Here is a 19074-nt window from a genome sequence, read left to right on the forward strand (position 1 = left end):
GACTTGATTGTCTCTTGATGACGATATGGAGACTAAAGTCTCGATGTTCTTTCACTAAAATGCGAGCTCACATAGCAAAGAAACAAACCTTCAAACCGATCAGAGTAACATGTATTTTTGAAGAAAAGCAATGTGTCTATTGGGGAAGGGAAGCATGCTGATAAAATTTTCTTATAACCATAAATGAGATTTAGGATATTAGCATTTCGTTTCTAAACGATCATTTAGAAGAAACACTGGGTCCAACTGAAATAGAGGAAAACCGCTCAAAGTGTATAAATCTCACATAGGCAAGTGTTTCATCCTAATTTCGAACCATAGATATGTCATGACTTGACTTTGCAAATCATTTCCTATCAAATCAAAGATAACATGCGCAATCATGGATCAATAGGACTTTTTTGGGAATGGTGTGTTTGGTGCGAAGTTTGGCTTTGGGCGTTTTGGCCTTTTTCTTTCCTGTTTTTTTTGTTTAGTGCATCGCGAAAGAGATGCGGGCACAAAGATTTGGTTGGTAACCAAGAAGGGGAGCTTCATGTGTTTCAAATCATGGTTTCTTTTCTTTTCTTTCTTGCTTGTGACAACTCTGTACATTATTCAGACATTGTCTGGTCCAACGACCTTTCTGTATATTTCTCTTTTGCTTTCGATCTTTGATCAGGATTTTTTTTCTTTTTCTTGCTTTCCTCCAATCTTTGATCAGGGATTTTCTCTTTTTCTTTTGCTTTTTGAAGCACATTCATAACTTAACTGTAAATGAAACTTCTTTTTTGGGAGATCCTTTTGTTCTTTCTTCCAAGGGTAAGGGTAAAAATTCCTATCCTGGGTCAAGGTTTATGGTTGAAGGGTTGGGGTTTTGGCTAAAAAGGCTTGCGAAAGGCAAGACATGGTGTATGTTAGGGTATTTCCTTGGCAAGCAGTTCAGAGATAAGGGAATGCCCCACATTATTTCCATGACATGCATATAACAATGATGATTTAGAAATTTATGCAAAACTGATCATGCATGCACCTATGTGGACACTCAAGCATCAAGTTTTGTGGCCATGTAACACTAAGGCTTAGGGTTTATTTTCCCTATTTAAAATCAACCCAGTGTTTCCAAAAGATGCTCTTTTATCAATTTATGCACACATCCGAGTCCATTTAGGCATCCGGGAAAACTTTCACAGCATTCACCCTTCTGGTGTACACACATTTTTTTTCAAAATCCACTTGTGTTCTGACCGGTGAATTTTTCCAAAGAAAAGCTAGCAGTTATTTCTTTTCAAAAGCGTGTTGGCATTTTCTCTTTTTTTTTTGGTTAATTGATTAATTCTTTTTTGTTTTTCTTTTTTATCTATTTCTTTCAATCAATTTTCCTCAAGCAAAGAAAAGATTAAAAACGGTTTGCAATCTAGGCACGGTTGGTATCCGAGATTACACTTTATAGAAAAAAGGCGTGCGAATGAAAGTACATAAGACCTTTATTTTCGGCATTTCAGACAAACCATCGCAAAGTACATATGACAATATGCTAGATGTGGTAAAATTACTCACAATGAGCAACAGATAATTGAAAGCAATAACGACATGTTCAGTTCAATCACAATGGACATAATAACTGGAAGCAGATAACGTCAAATCACAACGAAAATAAAAAATTACCGGAAAAAATAATTTCAAATCACAACAGAAATAACAAAATAACCGAAAGCAATAATGTCCAAATGTAAACAAATCACAAATTTGGCGACCCGACTATACAACTCTAACTCCTCACAGGAGGAAGTCTAACATGTCGGCCATGTCCTCATCCTCTTGGGCTTTGTCTCCACCTCTCGTAGGTGCAATCCCTACAAACTGATAAATAGCGTCAGATATGAGCTGGGCCACATGCACACTCACCTGTGTCAGGATGGCATAAACCAACTGACACTTCGGTAGGGGGAGGTCAGAGTTGTGGTTGCTGGGCAGGATGTTGCTAAGTAGCAATGTCATCCATATATATGTGAGGGTGGTCATGCTGGTGCGCATGATCCGCACCCGTCTCCCTACAGTGGTCCGGGCGAAGTCTTGCCTCGATATGCATAGCAACTGGGCGATAGCCTCCTCATTAAAGCCCGAGGCCTGACTCCTTCTCTGGCTGTACTTGCACTGCTGGCCCTCTCCCAAGATCAATGGGTGTCCCAGAAACTGACTGAGGGCATCTCCCTCGAAAGGAATCCACTAGCCCCTCACCCAGGAGGGCATATCTCGGACCCCCTCCTTGGTAGGCCAGGCATTAGCGTAGAACTCCATGAATGGGTGTCACAAGTGGTGCCTAGCGCCTGTGGGCTATCTCTCCCTGAAAGTCAGGAAACTCATCGTCCCTCACATAGATTTGTCTCTCTCTGAGGAACAACCATCCCTTGATGGTCTCAAAATGCTGTTGGTGTTCTGCGCTCCGAAACCGGTGTCTGTCGAAGTCCATGTCAGCTTGTGGGGCCGCACTAGAGCCCTCTCCAGTGGTGTCCTTCCTGGACCTCTTCGTGGGGAGCTTTCTCGGGGCCATCTCCTGCAAAGACACATTTGTAAAGTTAGTTTACAAGGAAATACCATTTTAAAGCAAAATCAAGCAAAAATGGCATACGATTCCTTCTGACAAACACAAATATCAATATGAATTTAGAGAAAACTCACACATTGATGCGTATGCTTTTCTAGGATGCATATATATTTACACACACTCATCTTGAGGAAAAACATTTTACGAACATACGTACATATTTGCAAGGTATTTTGCTAGGCTACATCAATATACAAATTGGCAACGTATTTTTGCTACCTACATCAATATACAAACATATTCAAGGTATTTTTGCTACCTATATTAACATGCAGGCATATTCAAAGTATTTTTGCTACCTATATCAACATGCAGCGTATTCAAAGTATTTTTCTACCTATATCTACATACATGCATATTCAAGGTATTTTGCTACCTGTATCAACATACATTTTGGGAGCTAACTCTGCATTTTTTAAGCCATTTTCATGCAGAGGGTGCTCGCCCAGGCAAGCTAACTTTGCTTTATTTTTTTGCAAGAATTCTTTGCAAAATTTTGACTATCCTCCGGGTTTGCGCTTGTTTTATTTTAATTCCTAGGATTACAAACAAACTAGGCATATTCAACTATGACTTAAGAAACATAGGTGAATAAATAACAAAAAGAAATTTAAAAGGTACTAGGCTGCCTCCTAGTAGCGCTTCTTTAACGTCTTGAGCCAGATGTGGGATGATGATATGTTGATCACGGGCCTAGCACCTGCTCGTACCTACCCCTAATTCTCTGAATACAGGAAATGACACTACGCAGTAAAATATGACTACGCTACCACTTACCTTTGTTTACCTTTGCCTTGAATTCGGTGTGGTATCGACCAAATCTTTGCTTATCCTCCGACTCATAGGATGACAAAAATGCATATGCATGCATGCTCATGATTAGGCCGTTCAAGTGTAACAATTTAAACAAATGTTTATTATGTTCAATCTTACTTAAATGCTTGTGGCACCCCTATAGATTGAGCGAGATGGCTCATGATTTAAAATGAGAGTATGCATTTTAAAGCAATAACAGACACAACACAAGGGTTGAAATGCAAACCATCAATCCGATGTTTATTAAATGTTGCGATCAAAGTTTACAAAGGACGGGAAAACTTTAGGGAGCCTTATAGTACAATCATGTATTGACTCCCCAGCTGCCCTTAGTGCTAAGCATAATATCGTTTGACGATATCGGTGTTCACGGGTGAAGGTAACTCTTCATCGTCCATGCTGGCAAGCACCAGTGCTCCTCCTGAGAATGCTTTCTTCATAATGAAAGGTCTTTCGTAGTTTGGAGCCCACTTCCCCCTATTGTCTTTTTAGGCCTAGGATACTTTCTTCAAGACAAGATCCCCTTCGTTGAACTTGCATGGGTGTACTTTCTTGTCGAAAGCATTCTTCACCCATCTTTGATACAAGCATCGTGGCTCATAGCTGCCAATCTCTTACCTTCTATAAGATTGAGTTGATCAAAACGCACTTGGGCCCACTCCGATTCTTTCAACCCGGACTCTGCCAGAATCCTTAAAGAAGGGACCTCTACTTCAAACGGCAGTACGACTTCCATTCCGTTTTCCAACAAAAACAAAGTTGCCCTAGTTGATGTGCGCACTGAGGTTTGGTAACCATGCAGCGCGAAAGGGAGCATCTCATGTCAATCTTTGTATGACAGCGTCATCTTCTGAATGATCTTCTTGACGTTCTTGTTGGCCACCTCAACCGCCCCATTCATCTTGGGCCTATAAGGCATGGAATTAAGGTGTTGGATCTTGAAATCCTCACACATTTCCTTCATCATCTTGTTATTCAGGTTGGTGGCATTGTTCGTTCCTGGGCAACCCATACCAGCAGATTATCTCCTTCTTGATGAATCTAACCACTACGCTCCTTGTCACACTGGAGTATGAAGCAGCTTCAACCCATTTGGTGAAGTAGTCGATCACAACCAAGATGAAGCGATGTCCGTTCGAAGTCATGGGCTCAATGGCTCCGATCACATCTATTCCCCATATATTGACATCTATTGACATTGTCCGCGAATGCCTGGCACTTGCTTTCCATGGTGAGCCAGTAATAGCTTGCCCTTAGAATCTTTCTGGCCATGGCATGCCCATTAGCATGCATCCCAAAGGACCCTTCATGTACCTCCACGAGCATTTTCTTGGCTTCTTTAATGTCCACACATCGGAGAAAAACCATATCATGATTTCGCTTGTACAGGATACCTCTTAGAAAGAAACCAGCTGCCAACCTATGCAATGTCCTCTTATCGTTGTCAGAAGCCCCCTGTGGATACACTTTATACTCTACGTACCGCTTGATGTCGAAGTACCATGGTTTACCGTCTTGCTCCTCTTTTATCAAGAAGCAATGTGTGGGCTTGCCGCGACATCTGAACTCGATGTATGGCAAGTTTCCATGTGGGGTTAGCTGAAACACAGATGCCTGAGTGGCAAGCGCATCAGCCATCTGATTTTCCTCTCTGGGAACGTGGTGGAAGGAGACCTCATCGAAGAACTCAACCAGTTTCTTGATGTAGGCTTGATTGGGTATCAACTTGTGATCCCTAGTTTCCCATTCTCCTCTCAACTGGTGAATTACCAAGGCTGGGTCTCTGTACACTTTGAACAATTTGACGTTAAAATCAATTGCCTCTTGGATTCTGAAGGCGCATGCCTCGTATTCAACCATATTATTCGTGCAATCGAAGCCCAATCTGGTCATGAAGGGAATGCATTTGTTATCGGGATAGATCAAAGCCACCCCAACCCCATGGCCTAGGGCATTGGATGCACCGTCGAACCACACAATCCACTTATCCTTGTCCTCATCCTCCACCTTCTCCCCGAACAAAGCCATGATGTTTTCATTTGGAAACTCCGGATGCATGGGCTGGTATTCATTGAAAGGTTGCTGAGCCAGATAGTCTACCAAGGCGCTTCCTTTTATCACCTTTTGAGTGACATAGACAATGTCAAACTCAGATAGTAGAACTTGCCATCGAGCGATCCATCCTCTAAGAGCGGGTTTCTCAAAAATTTACTTGACTGGGTCCATCTTGGATACCAACCAAGAGTATGGCTTAACATATACTGCCTTAGACGATGGGATGCCTATACCAAGGCACAACACGTCTTTTCCAGCAGAGAGTAGTTCATCTCGTAGGCAGTGAACTTTTTGCTCTAGTAATAGACAACCTGTTCTCTCTTTCCAGAATCGTCATGCTGCCCTAGCATACACCCCATCGACTCATCCAACACTGTCATTTATAGGATAAAAGGTTGCTCGGGCATTGGTGGCATCAGCAAAGGAGGGTTCATAAGGCATTGCTTGATCCTACTGAATTCCACTTGACAGTTGTCGTTCCATTGGATCGACTGATTCTTGTGCAAAAGTTTGAAGAGAGGCTCACAGGTAGTGGTGAGCTACAATATGAACCTTGCTATATAGTTCAGGCGCCCCAAACTTGCTTTTCAGTGCACGGCTCAGGAATCTCTAGGATGGCCTTTACCTTTTTGGGGTCCACCTCTATTTCTTTCTGACTTACGACGAAACCAAGCAATTTTCCCGACTTGACCCCGAAGGTGCGCTTGGCGGGGTCCAATCTTAAATGGTACTTCCACAGTCTCTCAAACAACTTCCGCAAGTTGATGAGATGTTCCTCCTTGGTCCTAGACTTGGCAATCATGTCATCCACGTAGACTTCAATCTCTTTGTGCATCATATCGTGGAATAATGCTATCATAGCCTGCTGATAGGTTGCCCCGGGGTTCTTGAGCCCAAAGTACATCACCTTATAATAGAAGGTTCCCCACAAGGTGATGAACATAGTCTTCTCCATGTCCTTCGGTGCCATCTTTATCTGATTGTAACCCGAGAACCCGTCCATGAAGGAAAACAAAGCAAAATTGGCTGTGTTATCTGCAAGGACATCGATTTGTGGTAAAGGGAAGTTATCCTTTGGACTGGCTCGGTTTAGGTCCCGATAGTCCACACACATCCGTACCTTCCCATCCTTCTTAGGGACTGACACAATATTGGCCAACCATTTGGGGTACCGAGCCACTGCCAAAAAGCTAGGGTCGAACTGCTTTTTCACCTCTTCTTTGATCTTTAAGGACATCTTAGGCTTCATCCTTCTTAGCTTTTGTTTTACCGGTGAACAACTGGGATTCAACGGTAACCGATGTTGTACAATGTCGGGGTTCAAACCGAGCATATCTTGGTACGACCAAGCGAAGATGTCTTGGTAGTTTCGTAGCAAAACCACCTATTCATCTCGGACCGGTGTGGTCATGCCTGTACCAACCTTTACCTCTTTTCTTTCCTCGCCAACACCCAAGTTTACGATTGCCGTTTCTTCTCGGTGTGGCTTCATCTCTCGGTCTTCCTGAACGACCATCCTTTCTAGCTCTAGGGAAAACCCCATATCTTCATCTTCTCCATCCTCGGCTTGGCTTGCTATTCGTTCAAAATCAATGTCAGGGTCCTCGGTATTAGTACCTTCACCGGACTCGTCGTCAGATCTGTACCGTTTAATCGCAATAGAAATAAAAATGTAGATGAATGAGAATGGGTGAAGGTGCAAGAAAAAATGAAGGAAAGATATTATATTATATATCTTGATAGAAAAAAGACATAACGCCATAACAGGGAGAAAACCCTAAAGCCTAGGACCTGCTGCTGTAGGGTTAAAACTAACGAATTACATTATGCCCACCACGGAAACTTTGGGTCGTTCAACAACTTGCCAGTTTCCTAATTGGAAATCAGGAAGGCACGGTTGTACCCAGTTTGAATGGTCTTGGGGGGCTTCGTCGTGTATCATGGTGACTTGCTCTTCACACCTCTAGCCCGCACTCATGAAACTCTATCTGATGTGACATGGATGGGCCTCTTTCACTTGTGGCCCTTATTGTTGGCCCATGCCCCTGCTACTCCTCTCTAGGGCGCTGATGTAAGCTCCATTGGAGCTTGTAGGCCTAGGATCTTCTTAATCAATGGATTCCTTTGCTTCTTGGAAGATGAATGGCAGCGGAATGGAGAAAGGAAGAGAGAGAGGAGACGCCACTTCAAGGAGAAGATGAGTCTAGAAGAAGCTCACCACCATAGGAGGCCATGGATAAGAGCTTGGAGGAAGAAGGAGATGAATGAGGGGAGAGGGAGAGAAGAGCACGAAATTTTGTGCTCTAAATGAGCTTTGAAATCTAAAGTTGAAAAAAAATGCACACAGATGACCTCTCTTTATAGCCTAAGTGTCACACAAAATTGGAGGGAAATTTGAATTTCAATTCAAATTTCACTTGAATTTGAAATTGAATTTGTGGAGCCAAACTTTGGAGCCAAAATTTCACTAATTATGATTAGTGAATTTTAGTTATGGTTCAGCCCCCTAATCCAAGATCAATTCCAAGATTCTCCACTAAGTGTGCTTAGGTGTCATGAGGCATGTAAAGCATGAAAGGCATGCACAAAGTGTGACTATATGATGTTGCAATGGGGTGTAGTAAGCAATTGCTCACCTCCCCCTCTAAAATTGAATTGGATTGGGCTTCTACCAATTCAATTAAATTTATTTCCAACCACACACATCAAATATTCACCTAGTTCATGTGAAATTACAAAACTACCCCTAATACAGAAACTAGTCTTGGTGCCCAAAATACAAGGGCTGAAAAATCCTATATTTCTAGGGTACCCTACCTACAATATGGTGCCCTAAATACAAGGATCAAATATAATGACATCCTAGTCTAATATGTACAAAGATAAGTGGGCTCATACTTAGCCCATGGGCCCGAAATCTACCCTAAGGCTCATGAGAACCCTAGGGCCTTCTCTTGCATCTTTGGTCCAATCTTCTTGGAGTCTTCTATCAAATGCCCTTGGGGGGTAGGATTGCATCATTCCCTCCCCCTTGAAAAGGATTTGACCTCAAATCCAGAGGTTCTTGAAACTCATTAATTCTTTCCTCAACACCTGTAAAAAGAATAAAAACATATGTATTAGTGATGTTGGGTTTGTTAGAGTACGGTAAGGACTGAAAACCCCTTTCCCGGCTGTCTTCACATAAGAGAATATAGTTCCTCACCAACTCAATGAGTGGTGCTACAAGTATAGAAAAATATGGGACAAACCTTTTGTAAAAGTTTATTAAGATATTGAAGCCCCAAATTTCCCTTATACTTGGTGGAGTAGGCCACTCAGGAATGACCTTTATTCTCTTAGGGTCCATGGGAAGCCCTTGATCACTATTTAAAAAGTAAAGGAAAGTAATGGAATAAAACATACCTTTTTCTTTATTTTCATGTTGATTATTCCTACAAAAAAATTACGACAAACCTACCTAATGAGTCCCTATGTACACAAATCATGAAGATGTTGGGTGCATGAGTGATTTTACAAAAGAGTGTTGCACCACTCAACACATTCATCATACCACCTATCATAGGGATTTGGTGCCTAATAATACCTATTTAAGACACCAACAAAGCACAAGGATTTAAGCTCTTGCGAACCAAACCCTCATCCAACAACTCCTTTACTTGAGGAATAACCTCAAGCTCAAGAGGTATGGCGGTGCTAAGGGATGTTTCCCTTGATAGGAGAAGGTAGAAAGATTGTTTAAGAATGAGTGCTATTATAATATCACCTTTTGTTGCAAAATGATTTTCCTTCTTAAAAATCTTCTTGGAAGAATCATTTTCCTCCTTTTCCTTCCCCTTGGCCTTTGAAGACAAGGCCTTACTATCCTTCTTTTTCTTTTGTTTTACTAGTTTTTCTTCCTCATCCCTCTTATCTTTCATAGTCAGTTAATCTTTGGCCACCTGTGAAGGTGTTTGAGGATGCAACACAAATTTAGTGCCAAGATGGGTGAGGGTAATTTCATAAGTTAGGCCATTGTAAATTATCTTCCTATCAAATTGCCATGGCCTTCCTAAAAGAATATGTCCTGCCTCCATGGGAACTATATCACAATTAACTTCATCCTTATATGTCCCAATGGAGAAAGGTACCTTCACTTGTTGGTTAACTATCATTTCCCCTTGCTCATTGAGCCATTGAAGTTTATAAGGTTTTGGGTGGGGAATGATAGTGAGGTTCAACTTGGAAACTAATCTTGTGCTACAACAATTGCAACAAGATCCACTATCCATAATGAGACAACAAGTTTTATCTAAAATTTTGCATCTTGTATGAAAGATGTTCTCTCTTTGGGATTGAGATAGATCACAAGATTGACCTCCAAGGAGCCTTCTAACCATTAATAGGTCACCTTCTTCATGGGGGTAGACTTCCTCACTAGACTCTTCACCCCTTACTTCATCTTCACTTCCACTAGAGGAAGGGCAAGAAGTAGTCTCCTCTTGACTACTATAAATGTCTTGACCCCTCATGATCGTGGTTTTCTTTGTGGGGCATTGAGAGGCAATGTGACCTGTCCCAAGACATTTGAAGCATTTAATATTGCTAGTCCTTTCTTGGGAACTAGTCTTAGGGGTGTATTTCTCTATGGTCCTACCCTTATCTTCCTTAGGTTTTGAAGCTGCATCCCCCAAAATTCCATGGGCTTGGTCCTTCCTTGGATAAGAGTAAGATTTTGAAGAAGGCTTTCTTTTAAGTTGTTGCTCCATTCTTATACAAAGTTGGACTAGCTCATCTAGGTCCCTATATGGAAGGAGTTCAACCTTGTCCCTCACTTCCATATTAAGTCCACTAAGGAACCTAGCTATGCTTGTTCTTTCCTCTTCCCTAAGTCCAGCTCTTAAAAGGAGTAGTTCCATTTGTTGTCTATATTCTTCAACACTCATACTCCCTTGTCTAAGCCTTTGGAGCTTGTCCATAAGCTCTCTTTTATAGTAGGAGGGAATGTGCCTCTTCCTAAGGGCACTCTTAAGATCATTCCAATACTCTACTGGAGGATCCCCATGAATCCTTCGTTCCCTAACAAGGGAAGTCCACCAATAGAGGGCATAGCCTTGAAAGCTAAGGGTAGCCAATGGAACTTTTCTCTCTTCGCTAATATGATGGCAAGCAAAGAGTTGTTCAACCTTCATTTCCCAATCTAAGTAAGCCTCAACATTATCTTTTCCATGAAAATATGGGAGGCTAATGTTAACCTCTTGAGGCCTTCTATCCTTTTCTCTTCTTTGGAAGTGATGTTTAGTATGTGAACTATGACGCCCTCTATAATAGTCGCTAAGTTCTTCACTTAAACTCTTGCAAGAGTCATGACTACTATAGGAAGCATGTTTTTCTCTTTTCATTTCTTTCATTATTTTTCTTCTTTCTTCCTCTCTTATTTTCTCTCTTTCATCTTGACTTATTTCTTCCACTCTTTTTTTACCTTTTTCTTTTCTCTCTTGTTTTTCTTTCCACAACTTAAGGGATCTCAACTCATCTAATATCTTATACAAGGGGTCCTTAGGAGTAGAACCCTCACCATTAACACTAGATGAAGAATGAAGACTCATGTTGGTTCCTAAGTTATGGTTCTTTCTTGTTGGGGGTTTGAAAAATAGGTAAAAGGAACTATGGTTGAAACTAGCAAAAATAAACACTAAAAGAGGTGTGAAAGATAAGGTAAAAACTAATTGGTAAAAGGCAAGCTACCTAGGTGGTTTGACAATGGAGGGTAAAGGAAATAAGGTATGAAAGTAAGCAAGAAATTAAAGTGCAAGAAATGCAAACTAGGCGGATCCTAAGAGTGTTTGGATGACCTCATTTAAGGTTCCCAACAAAACACTCACTATCCTAAGGGAAAATTGCCTAAAATTATTACACACAAATGGAAGTAGGGTGACCTATTGGAGGCTCCCAACTTACTTCCAATGAAAGGCCTTTTTGTTACAAAATTTGGAAGCAAAACAAATTGCCAATTACAAAATTACAAAGAAAAAGTCCCCAATTGTGGTGGCTATTCTATCTTTAGTATTTCACTCAATTTGAAGTGCTTCTTAGTCCAATAGCTCTTAAGGTTGTTGGCCCCTTGCTTCTTGACTCAAATTCTTCAAGATATGGCACCAATCCTCCTTTCCAATTCCCTATATGGCAACTCACAAGCAAGGAAACAAAGAGACAAGCAATAACCAAAGACCAAAAAAATGAAATGAAAGCTAAACCAATAGATTTTTAACAATAAAAATTTCCAAGGATTATTCAACAATTAAAGCAATGAAAAGCACAAAAAAGCAAGCTAGGACTCAAAGAGAAACCTAGAATGGCTCTAAAGTAGAGTAGAAAAACTCGAAAAAAAAGACTCAAGAAACCTCTAGTTTTGGCACTTTTTTTCACAATAATTTTAAATTGAAATTTCATAACTAGGGTTGGTATAAAATAGGCACCAATTATAGAAAAAATTTTGAGCCAAAACAACAAGCACACTTTCCTTTCACTTTTTTTTCCTGGACACTGATTTTTCTTCCAACTTGTGCGATTTTTCTTATTTTTTCCTTTAATACAAATAGCTTGGTTCTTTTTTTATAATTTTGTTCCAGATGTCTAGAAAATTCAGTAAAACGTTCAGCTCAGAAAACGTAGTGACCAATTCCCAGTAATTTGTACAAGTTCGTATGTTCAAGCTGCCAGCACCAGCGATTTCAACCTAGGAATTGATTTATAACATGTTATGAACTAAATAACATGCATGAATTAGACTCAAAATTAAAAAGTTAGGCTAAGAATGACAAGAATACATGAACAAATGTATCTAGAATTCAATCAACAAAAAAAAAATTCAACACAAACTTAGAACATAATGTGACAATTACTATGACTAAACATGACTCTAAGACAACATGGATTAAGTGATTTACACTTAGATTTTTGTGTTTTTTTTTCTAATCAATATTTTGGAAGAAAATTTAGATCTAGGGTTCAGCACAAGAATATTATGAATGAAAAATGATAGAACCTAAAATGAACACAAAAACAAGATTCAAGAGTAGATCTACAAAATTTGAACCATAGAAAGGCAAGAACAAGTGTAGATCTAAGATTTAATCGGTTTATTTTTTTATAATATACTCTAAACAGCACCAAACCACAAGAAAATGGAGGATATACATGGAGAATAAGATGAAGAACAAGGAATTAAAGAGAATTCACCGAACAAAAAGATAGAGGAAGCAAAAGAACATCACCTAGATGAAGATGCTCTTGATACCACATGATGTAAGCTCCATTGGAGCTTGTAGGCCTAGGATCTTCTTCATCAATGGATTCCTTTGCTTCTTGGAATATGAATGGCAGCGGAATGGAGAAAGGAAGAGAGAGAGAGGAGACGCCACTTCAAGGAGAAGATGAGTCTAGAAGAAGCTCACCACCATAGGAGGCCATGGATTAGAGCTTGGAGGAAGAAGGAGATGAATGAGGGGAGAGGGAGAGAAGAGCACGAAATTTTGTGCTCTAAATGAGCTTTGAAATCTAAAGTTGAAAAAAAATGCACACAGATGACCTCTATTTATAGCCTAAGTGTCACACAAAATTGGAGGGAAATTTGAATTTCAATTCAAATTTCACTTGAATTTGAAATTGAATTTGTGGAGCCAAACTTTGGAGCCAAAATTTCACTAATTATGATCAGTGAATTTTAGTTATGGTTCAGCCCCCTAATCCAAGATCAATTCCAAGATTCTCCACTAAGTGTGCTTAGGTGTCATGAGGCATGTAAAGCATGAAAGGCATGCACAAAGTGTGACTATATGATGTTGCAATGGGGTGTAGTAAACAAATTCTCACCTCCCCTTCAATTAAATTTATTTCCAACCACACACAAATATTCACCTAGTTCATGTGAAATTACAAAACTACCCCTTATACAAAAACTAGTCTAGGTGCCCAAAATACAAGGGCTGAAAAATCCTATATTTCTAGGGTACCCTACCTACAATATGGAGCCCTAAATACAAGGATCAAATATAATGACATCCTAGTCTAATATGTACAAAGATAAGTGGGCTCATACTTAGCCCATGGGCCCGAAATCTACCCTAAGGCTCATGAGAATCCTAGGGCCTTCTCTTGCATCTTTGGTCCAATCTTCTTGGAGTCTTCTATCCAATGCCCTGGGGGTAGGATTGCATCAGGCGCTTCTTCTCACATCTGCACACGTGGGCCTATAGCCTACTCCAAACCTCCCGCGGTTTTCCTTGAATTCTACCAAGTTGGCCATTCCATCGTTGTTCCGTCCTAAACCTTTGGAAGCAATGACTTGCAAGATTATTTTGATGATGCCAAAGAATCAAGAGTTAAGAAAGTTCCAAAGAATCAGGCTTCAAGAATCAAGTCTCAAAGAATCAAGATTCAAGAACAGTTAAGTTTCAATATTCAAGATTCAAGAACAATCAAGATCAAGATTCAAGAGAAGTTGATTTCAAGATTCAAGAGAAGAAATCGAGAAGCAATAGTCAAGACTTCACAAGGGAAGTATTTTTTTCAAAATATCCAAACATAGCACATATTTGTTTTTCAAAAGAGTTTTCTCAAAAATTTTATGAGTTACCAGAGTATTTACTCTGGTAATCGATTACCAGTTTCATGTAATCGATTACTAGTGACCAAATTTGATTTCAAAATGGTTTTAACTGATTTGCAACGTTCAAAATATTTTTCAAATAGTGTAATCGATTACACTATATTGGTAATCGATTACCAGTGTATTTGAACGTTAGAATTCCAATCCAATTGTGAAGAGTCACAACTTTTCATAAAATGCATTGTGTAATCGATTACATGATTATGGTAATCGATTACCAGTGATAAATTTTGAATAAAAGGTCAAAATTTGTAACTCTTGACATGATTTGCTCAAGGTTATAACTCTTCCAATGGTTTTCTTGACCAGACATGAAGAGTCTATAAAAGTAAGACCTTGACTTGCATTCAATAGAACTTTTACAACTCTTTAACAATTTTTGAGAAACTTCTAAGAATTCCTTTCTACTCATCTCTCTTCTTGTTCTTCCTTTGCCAAAAAGCTTTCTAAGTTTTGTTTTTCTGCAAGTGAAAATTCTGCAAAAACAAAAGTGTGCTATCTTTTCTTCTCTTCTCCCTTTGCCAAAAGAATAGAAGGACTAATCCCCTGAATTCTTTTGTGTCTCTCTTCTCCCTTTGCCAAAAGAATAGAAGGATGAATCGCCTGAATTCTTTTGTGTCTCCCTTCTCTCTTTCCAAGAGAATTCAAAGGACTAACCGCCTGAGAATTCTTTTGATTCTTCCCTTCCCCTTAAACAAAAGATTTCAAAGGACTAACCGCCTGAGAATTCTTTGTCCTAACACATTGGAGGGTACATCCTTTATGGCACAAGTAGAGGGTACATCTACTTGGGTTGTTATACTGATAACAAGAGAGGGTACATCTCTTGTGGATCAGTTCAAGTAGAGGGTACATCCACTTGGTTGTTTAAAGAGAACAAGGGAGGGTACATCCCTTGTGGATCTTTGGCTTCTAAAGGATTTTATAAGGTTGAAAGAAATATCAAGAATCGTTGGTTGCTTGGGGACTGGATGTAGGCACGGGTTGTTGCCGAACCAGTATAAATCTTGTGTTTTTCTTCTTCTTCCCTACACTCTTTAATTTCCGGTGTGTACTTTTAATTGCCGCTATAGTTTTGGTTAAGTTATTGTTCTTTACTTTCTTAACTTAGTAGTAAAACCCCAATTGAATCTAGTAACATCAAGAAGGATAAATTTTAATTAGTCAAGGCACATTAATAATTAATTCAACCCCCCTTCTTAATTATTCTGAGGCCACTTGATCCAACAAGTGGTATCAGAGCAGGTATCTTGAGAAAAGTTTCACAACTTCAAGATTCATGGCCTCCTCTGATGCAACTCCAAGTAGATTGGGCTAGAGATCCAAGGGAAGGCCCGAGGGTTCTCATGAGTCTTAGGGTAGATTTCGAGCCCATGGGCTAAGTATGAGCCCGATTATCTTTGTAAATATTAGAATAGGTTTTTACTTCGTCTGGGCCTTGTATTTTGGCCATTCTATTGAGTAGTCTTTGTAGTAAGGACTTTTTTTTTTGTATTTTCATGTTTTTTTTGTCATGGGGTGAGCTTAGCTATTATAGGGGGTATGTAGGAGGTAAGCTTAGCTATTAGAGAGGTATGTGTAGCTAAGCTCTAGCTTCTTTAGGAATCTTCTCAAGGAAGCTTCTCAAGGAGGTGAGCTTAGTTATTAGAGGGGTGTGTGTAGTTAAGCTCTAGCTTCTCAAGGAAGTTTTCTCAAAGAAGCTTCTCAAGGAAGTTTTCTCAAGAAAGCTTCTCAAGGAAGCTACCTAGTCTATAAATAGAAGAATGTGTAACACTTGTTGTAAATTTGATGAATGAGAGTCTTGTGAGACATAACTCAAAGTTCAACTTCTCTCTCTTTTTTTTCCTTCAATTTCGTGCTCCCCCTCTCTCTTTCTCTCCCTCTTTCTTTTCCTCCATTGAAGCATCCTCTCCAAGCTTCTTATCCCAGACTCATCTTGGTGGGGAAGCTCCTTCTTCCAAGGCTTATTCCCTAGTGGATGGCGCCGCCTCTTACCTCTTCTCCTTTGTCTTCCGCTGCATCTCCATGGTGGAAAATCGCCATTAAAGGACCTCATTGAAGCTCAAAGATCCAGCCTCCATAGAAGCTCCACAAGCAAGTTCCATCAAGTGGTAATCAAAGCATAAGAGCTTCAAGTAGGTGCTCCTTAAACCTCCATTAATTTTTTGCTTTACCTTCTCTTCCATTGTTGTTTCTTCATTTTTTTCTCCATGTATCTCCTCACATGTCTTTTGCTAAATGTTTTTAACATGATTCTTTAGAGTTTCCACCAATTAAACTTGCTATAGAAGCTAGATTTGATTTTCTATGGTTCAAATTTCTTGTTCTTGTTCTTGAACCATGAATTGTGTTGAGTTTAGGTTCCTTTGAGTTTTGTCTTGTTATTTTTTGTGGCTGAAACCTAAATCATAAAATTCTTACAAAAATATTAAAGTAGAAGAAAACCTCAAAAATCTAGAGTGACTTGTTCACCTATTGTAGTTTTGTCATAGAAGTCATGTCTAGTCATGAAACTTGTCACATAAGATTTCTTATGTTGTGCTGAATTTTATTTTCTTGTTTCTTTGTCTAACTCATTTGTTCATGAGTGTATGAAATTCTTTTAGCCTATTATTTGATTTGAGTCAAATCTTTCATGTTAATTAGTCCTTAACATGTTCATGCAAAATTCTTAGAGAGTCTTTGATTGTGAACCTTTTCTTGAACTTTTAGGTTTCCTTATGATTGTGTCTATTGTGAATTTGAGTTTTGGTGATTGAATTGCTGGCTGAAATGTTGATCCTAAGTGAATATTGAACTCCTAAAACTATGGTAAACAATACTAGTGAGTTCAACATACATAGGAAGGTTGAAAGTAAGCCCAAGGCAATCAATATACCATGCTTAAAAAACAAAATCGCTGGTGCTGGAAGCTTGGACATACAAACTTGTAAAAATTACTGAGAATTGGTTACTTTGAATTTTGAGCTGAACTTTTTACTGAATTTTCTAGACATCTGAAAAAAAGTTATAAAAAAAGAACTAAGTGATTTGGATAAAAGTAAAAAATACGAAAAATCATACAAGTTGGCAGGAAAATCAGTATCCAGAAAAAAAAAGGTGAAAGGGGAAGTGTGCTTGTTGTTTTGGCTCAAAATTTATTCTATAATTGGTGCCTATGTTATACCAATCTTAGTTCGGAAATTTCAATTGAAAATTACTATGAAAACAAGTGTCAAAGCTAGAGGTTTGTTGAGTCTTTTTTTTTGTAGTTTTTTTACTCTACTCTAGAGCCATTCTAAGTTTCTCTTTGAGTCCTAGCTTGCTTCTATGTCCTTTTCATTGCTTTAATTGTTGAGTAATCCTTAAAAAATTGTCTTGTTAAAAATCCATTGGTTTAGCTTTTATTTCATTTTTTTTTGTCTTTGGTTATTGCTTGTCTCTTTGTTTCCTTGTTTGTGGGTTGCCATATAGGGAATTGGAAGGAGGATTGGTGCCATCCCTTGAAGAATTTGAGTCAAGAAGAAAGGGGCCAACCACCTTAAGAGCTATTGGACTAAGAATATCTCCAAATTGAGTGAATCACCAAAGAGAGAACAACCACCAAAATTGAGGACCATTTTGTAATTTTGTAATTTGCAATTTACTTACCTTCATTGCTTTCAAGTTTTGTAACAAAAAGGCCTTTCATTGGAAGTGTGTTGGGAGCCTCCAATAGGTTACCAAACTTCCATTTGTGTGTAATAATTTTAGGCAATTTTTCCTTAGGTTAGTGAGTATTTTGTTGGGAACCTTGAATGTGGTCATCCAAACACTCTTAGCATTCGCCTAGTTTACATTTCTTGCTTACTTTCATAGCTTATTTCCTTTACCTTCCATTGTCAAACCGCCTAGATAGCTTTCCTTTTACCAATTAGTTTTTTTTTACCTTATCTTTCACACCTCTTTTAGTGTTTATTTTGGCTACTTTCAACCATAGTTTCTTTTACCTTTTTGTTTTCAAACCTCCAACAAGAAAGAACCACAACTTAGGAACCAACATGAGTCATCATTCATCTAGTGTTAATGGCGAGGGTACTAGTCATAAAGACCCTTTATCTAGAATTTTATATGAGTTGAGTTCCCTCAAGTTATGGAAAGAAAAACAAGAGAGAAAAGAAAAAGGGAAAAAAAGAGTGGAAGAAATAAGTCAAGATGAAAGAAAGAAAATAAGAGAGGAAGAAAGAAGAAAAATAATGAAAGAAATGAAAAGAGAAAAATATGCCTCCTATAGTAGTCATAACTCTTGCAAGAGCCTAAGTGAAGAACTTCGTGACTATTACGAAGGAAGGCATAGGTCACATCTTAGACCTCACTCCCATAGAAGAGAAAAGGAAAGAAAGCCTCAAGAGGCTAACATTAACCTCTCATACTTCCATGGAAAGGACAATGTAGAGGCTAACTTAGATTGGGAAATAAGGGTAGAGCAACAACTTAAAAGCAAGTCTACTTCAAAATCTTATGGCTCTCACTCTTATCCAAAGAAAGGCCAAGGTCAAGGCTTCTTAGGGGTGACACCTTCTAAGCCCGAAGATGATAAGGGGAAGACAATAGAAAAGCAAGCCCCTGAGGCTAGTATGCAAGAGAAAACTAGCTCTATAAAGTGCTTTAAATGTCTTGGAAGAGGACACATTACTTCTCAATGCCCCACCACAAAAACCATGATTATGAGGGGCCAAGACATTTATAGTAGCCAAGATGAGGCTACTACTTCACCTTCCTCTAGTGAAAGTGAAGAAGCAAAAGGGGAAGAATCTAGTGAAGAAATCTACCCCCAAGAAGAAGGACAACCATTAGTGGTTAAAGAGAAGTGTAAGGAGGTAAGTGTCTCCTCCAAGAGTTTAGCTAAGAAGGAAACTCATTTTACAATAAAGACAAACATTAAAGAAACGTTCCCTCTTAGACAACCTCCACATTTTCTCTTTTGTAAAAAGACACTTGCTAGCAT

General features: G+C 39.2%; 1 protein-coding gene across 1 annotated transcript; it reads right to left on the reverse strand.

The window, feature by feature from the left end:
• Positions 1 to 4552: 4552 nt before the first annotated feature.
• LOC102662382 (uncharacterized) lies at positions 4553 to 6695 on the reverse strand. The gene is made up of 2 exons (XM_006598461.1): positions 6579 to 6695; positions 4553 to 5524 (listed from the first exon to the last, which is right to left on the reverse strand). The coding sequence occupies exons 1-2, from the start codon at positions 6693 to 6695 to the stop codon at positions 4553 to 4555; spliced, it is 1089 nt and encodes a 362-aa protein (XP_006598524.1).
• Positions 6696 to 19074: the final 12379 nt, after the last annotated feature.

This window comes from Glycine max, chromosome 15 (assembly GCF_000004515.6).
Source record: "Glycine max cultivar Williams 82 chromosome 15, Glycine_max_v4.0, whole genome shotgun sequence".
Lineage (NCBI taxonomy): Eukaryota > Viridiplantae > Streptophyta > Magnoliopsida > Fabales > Fabaceae > Glycine > Glycine max.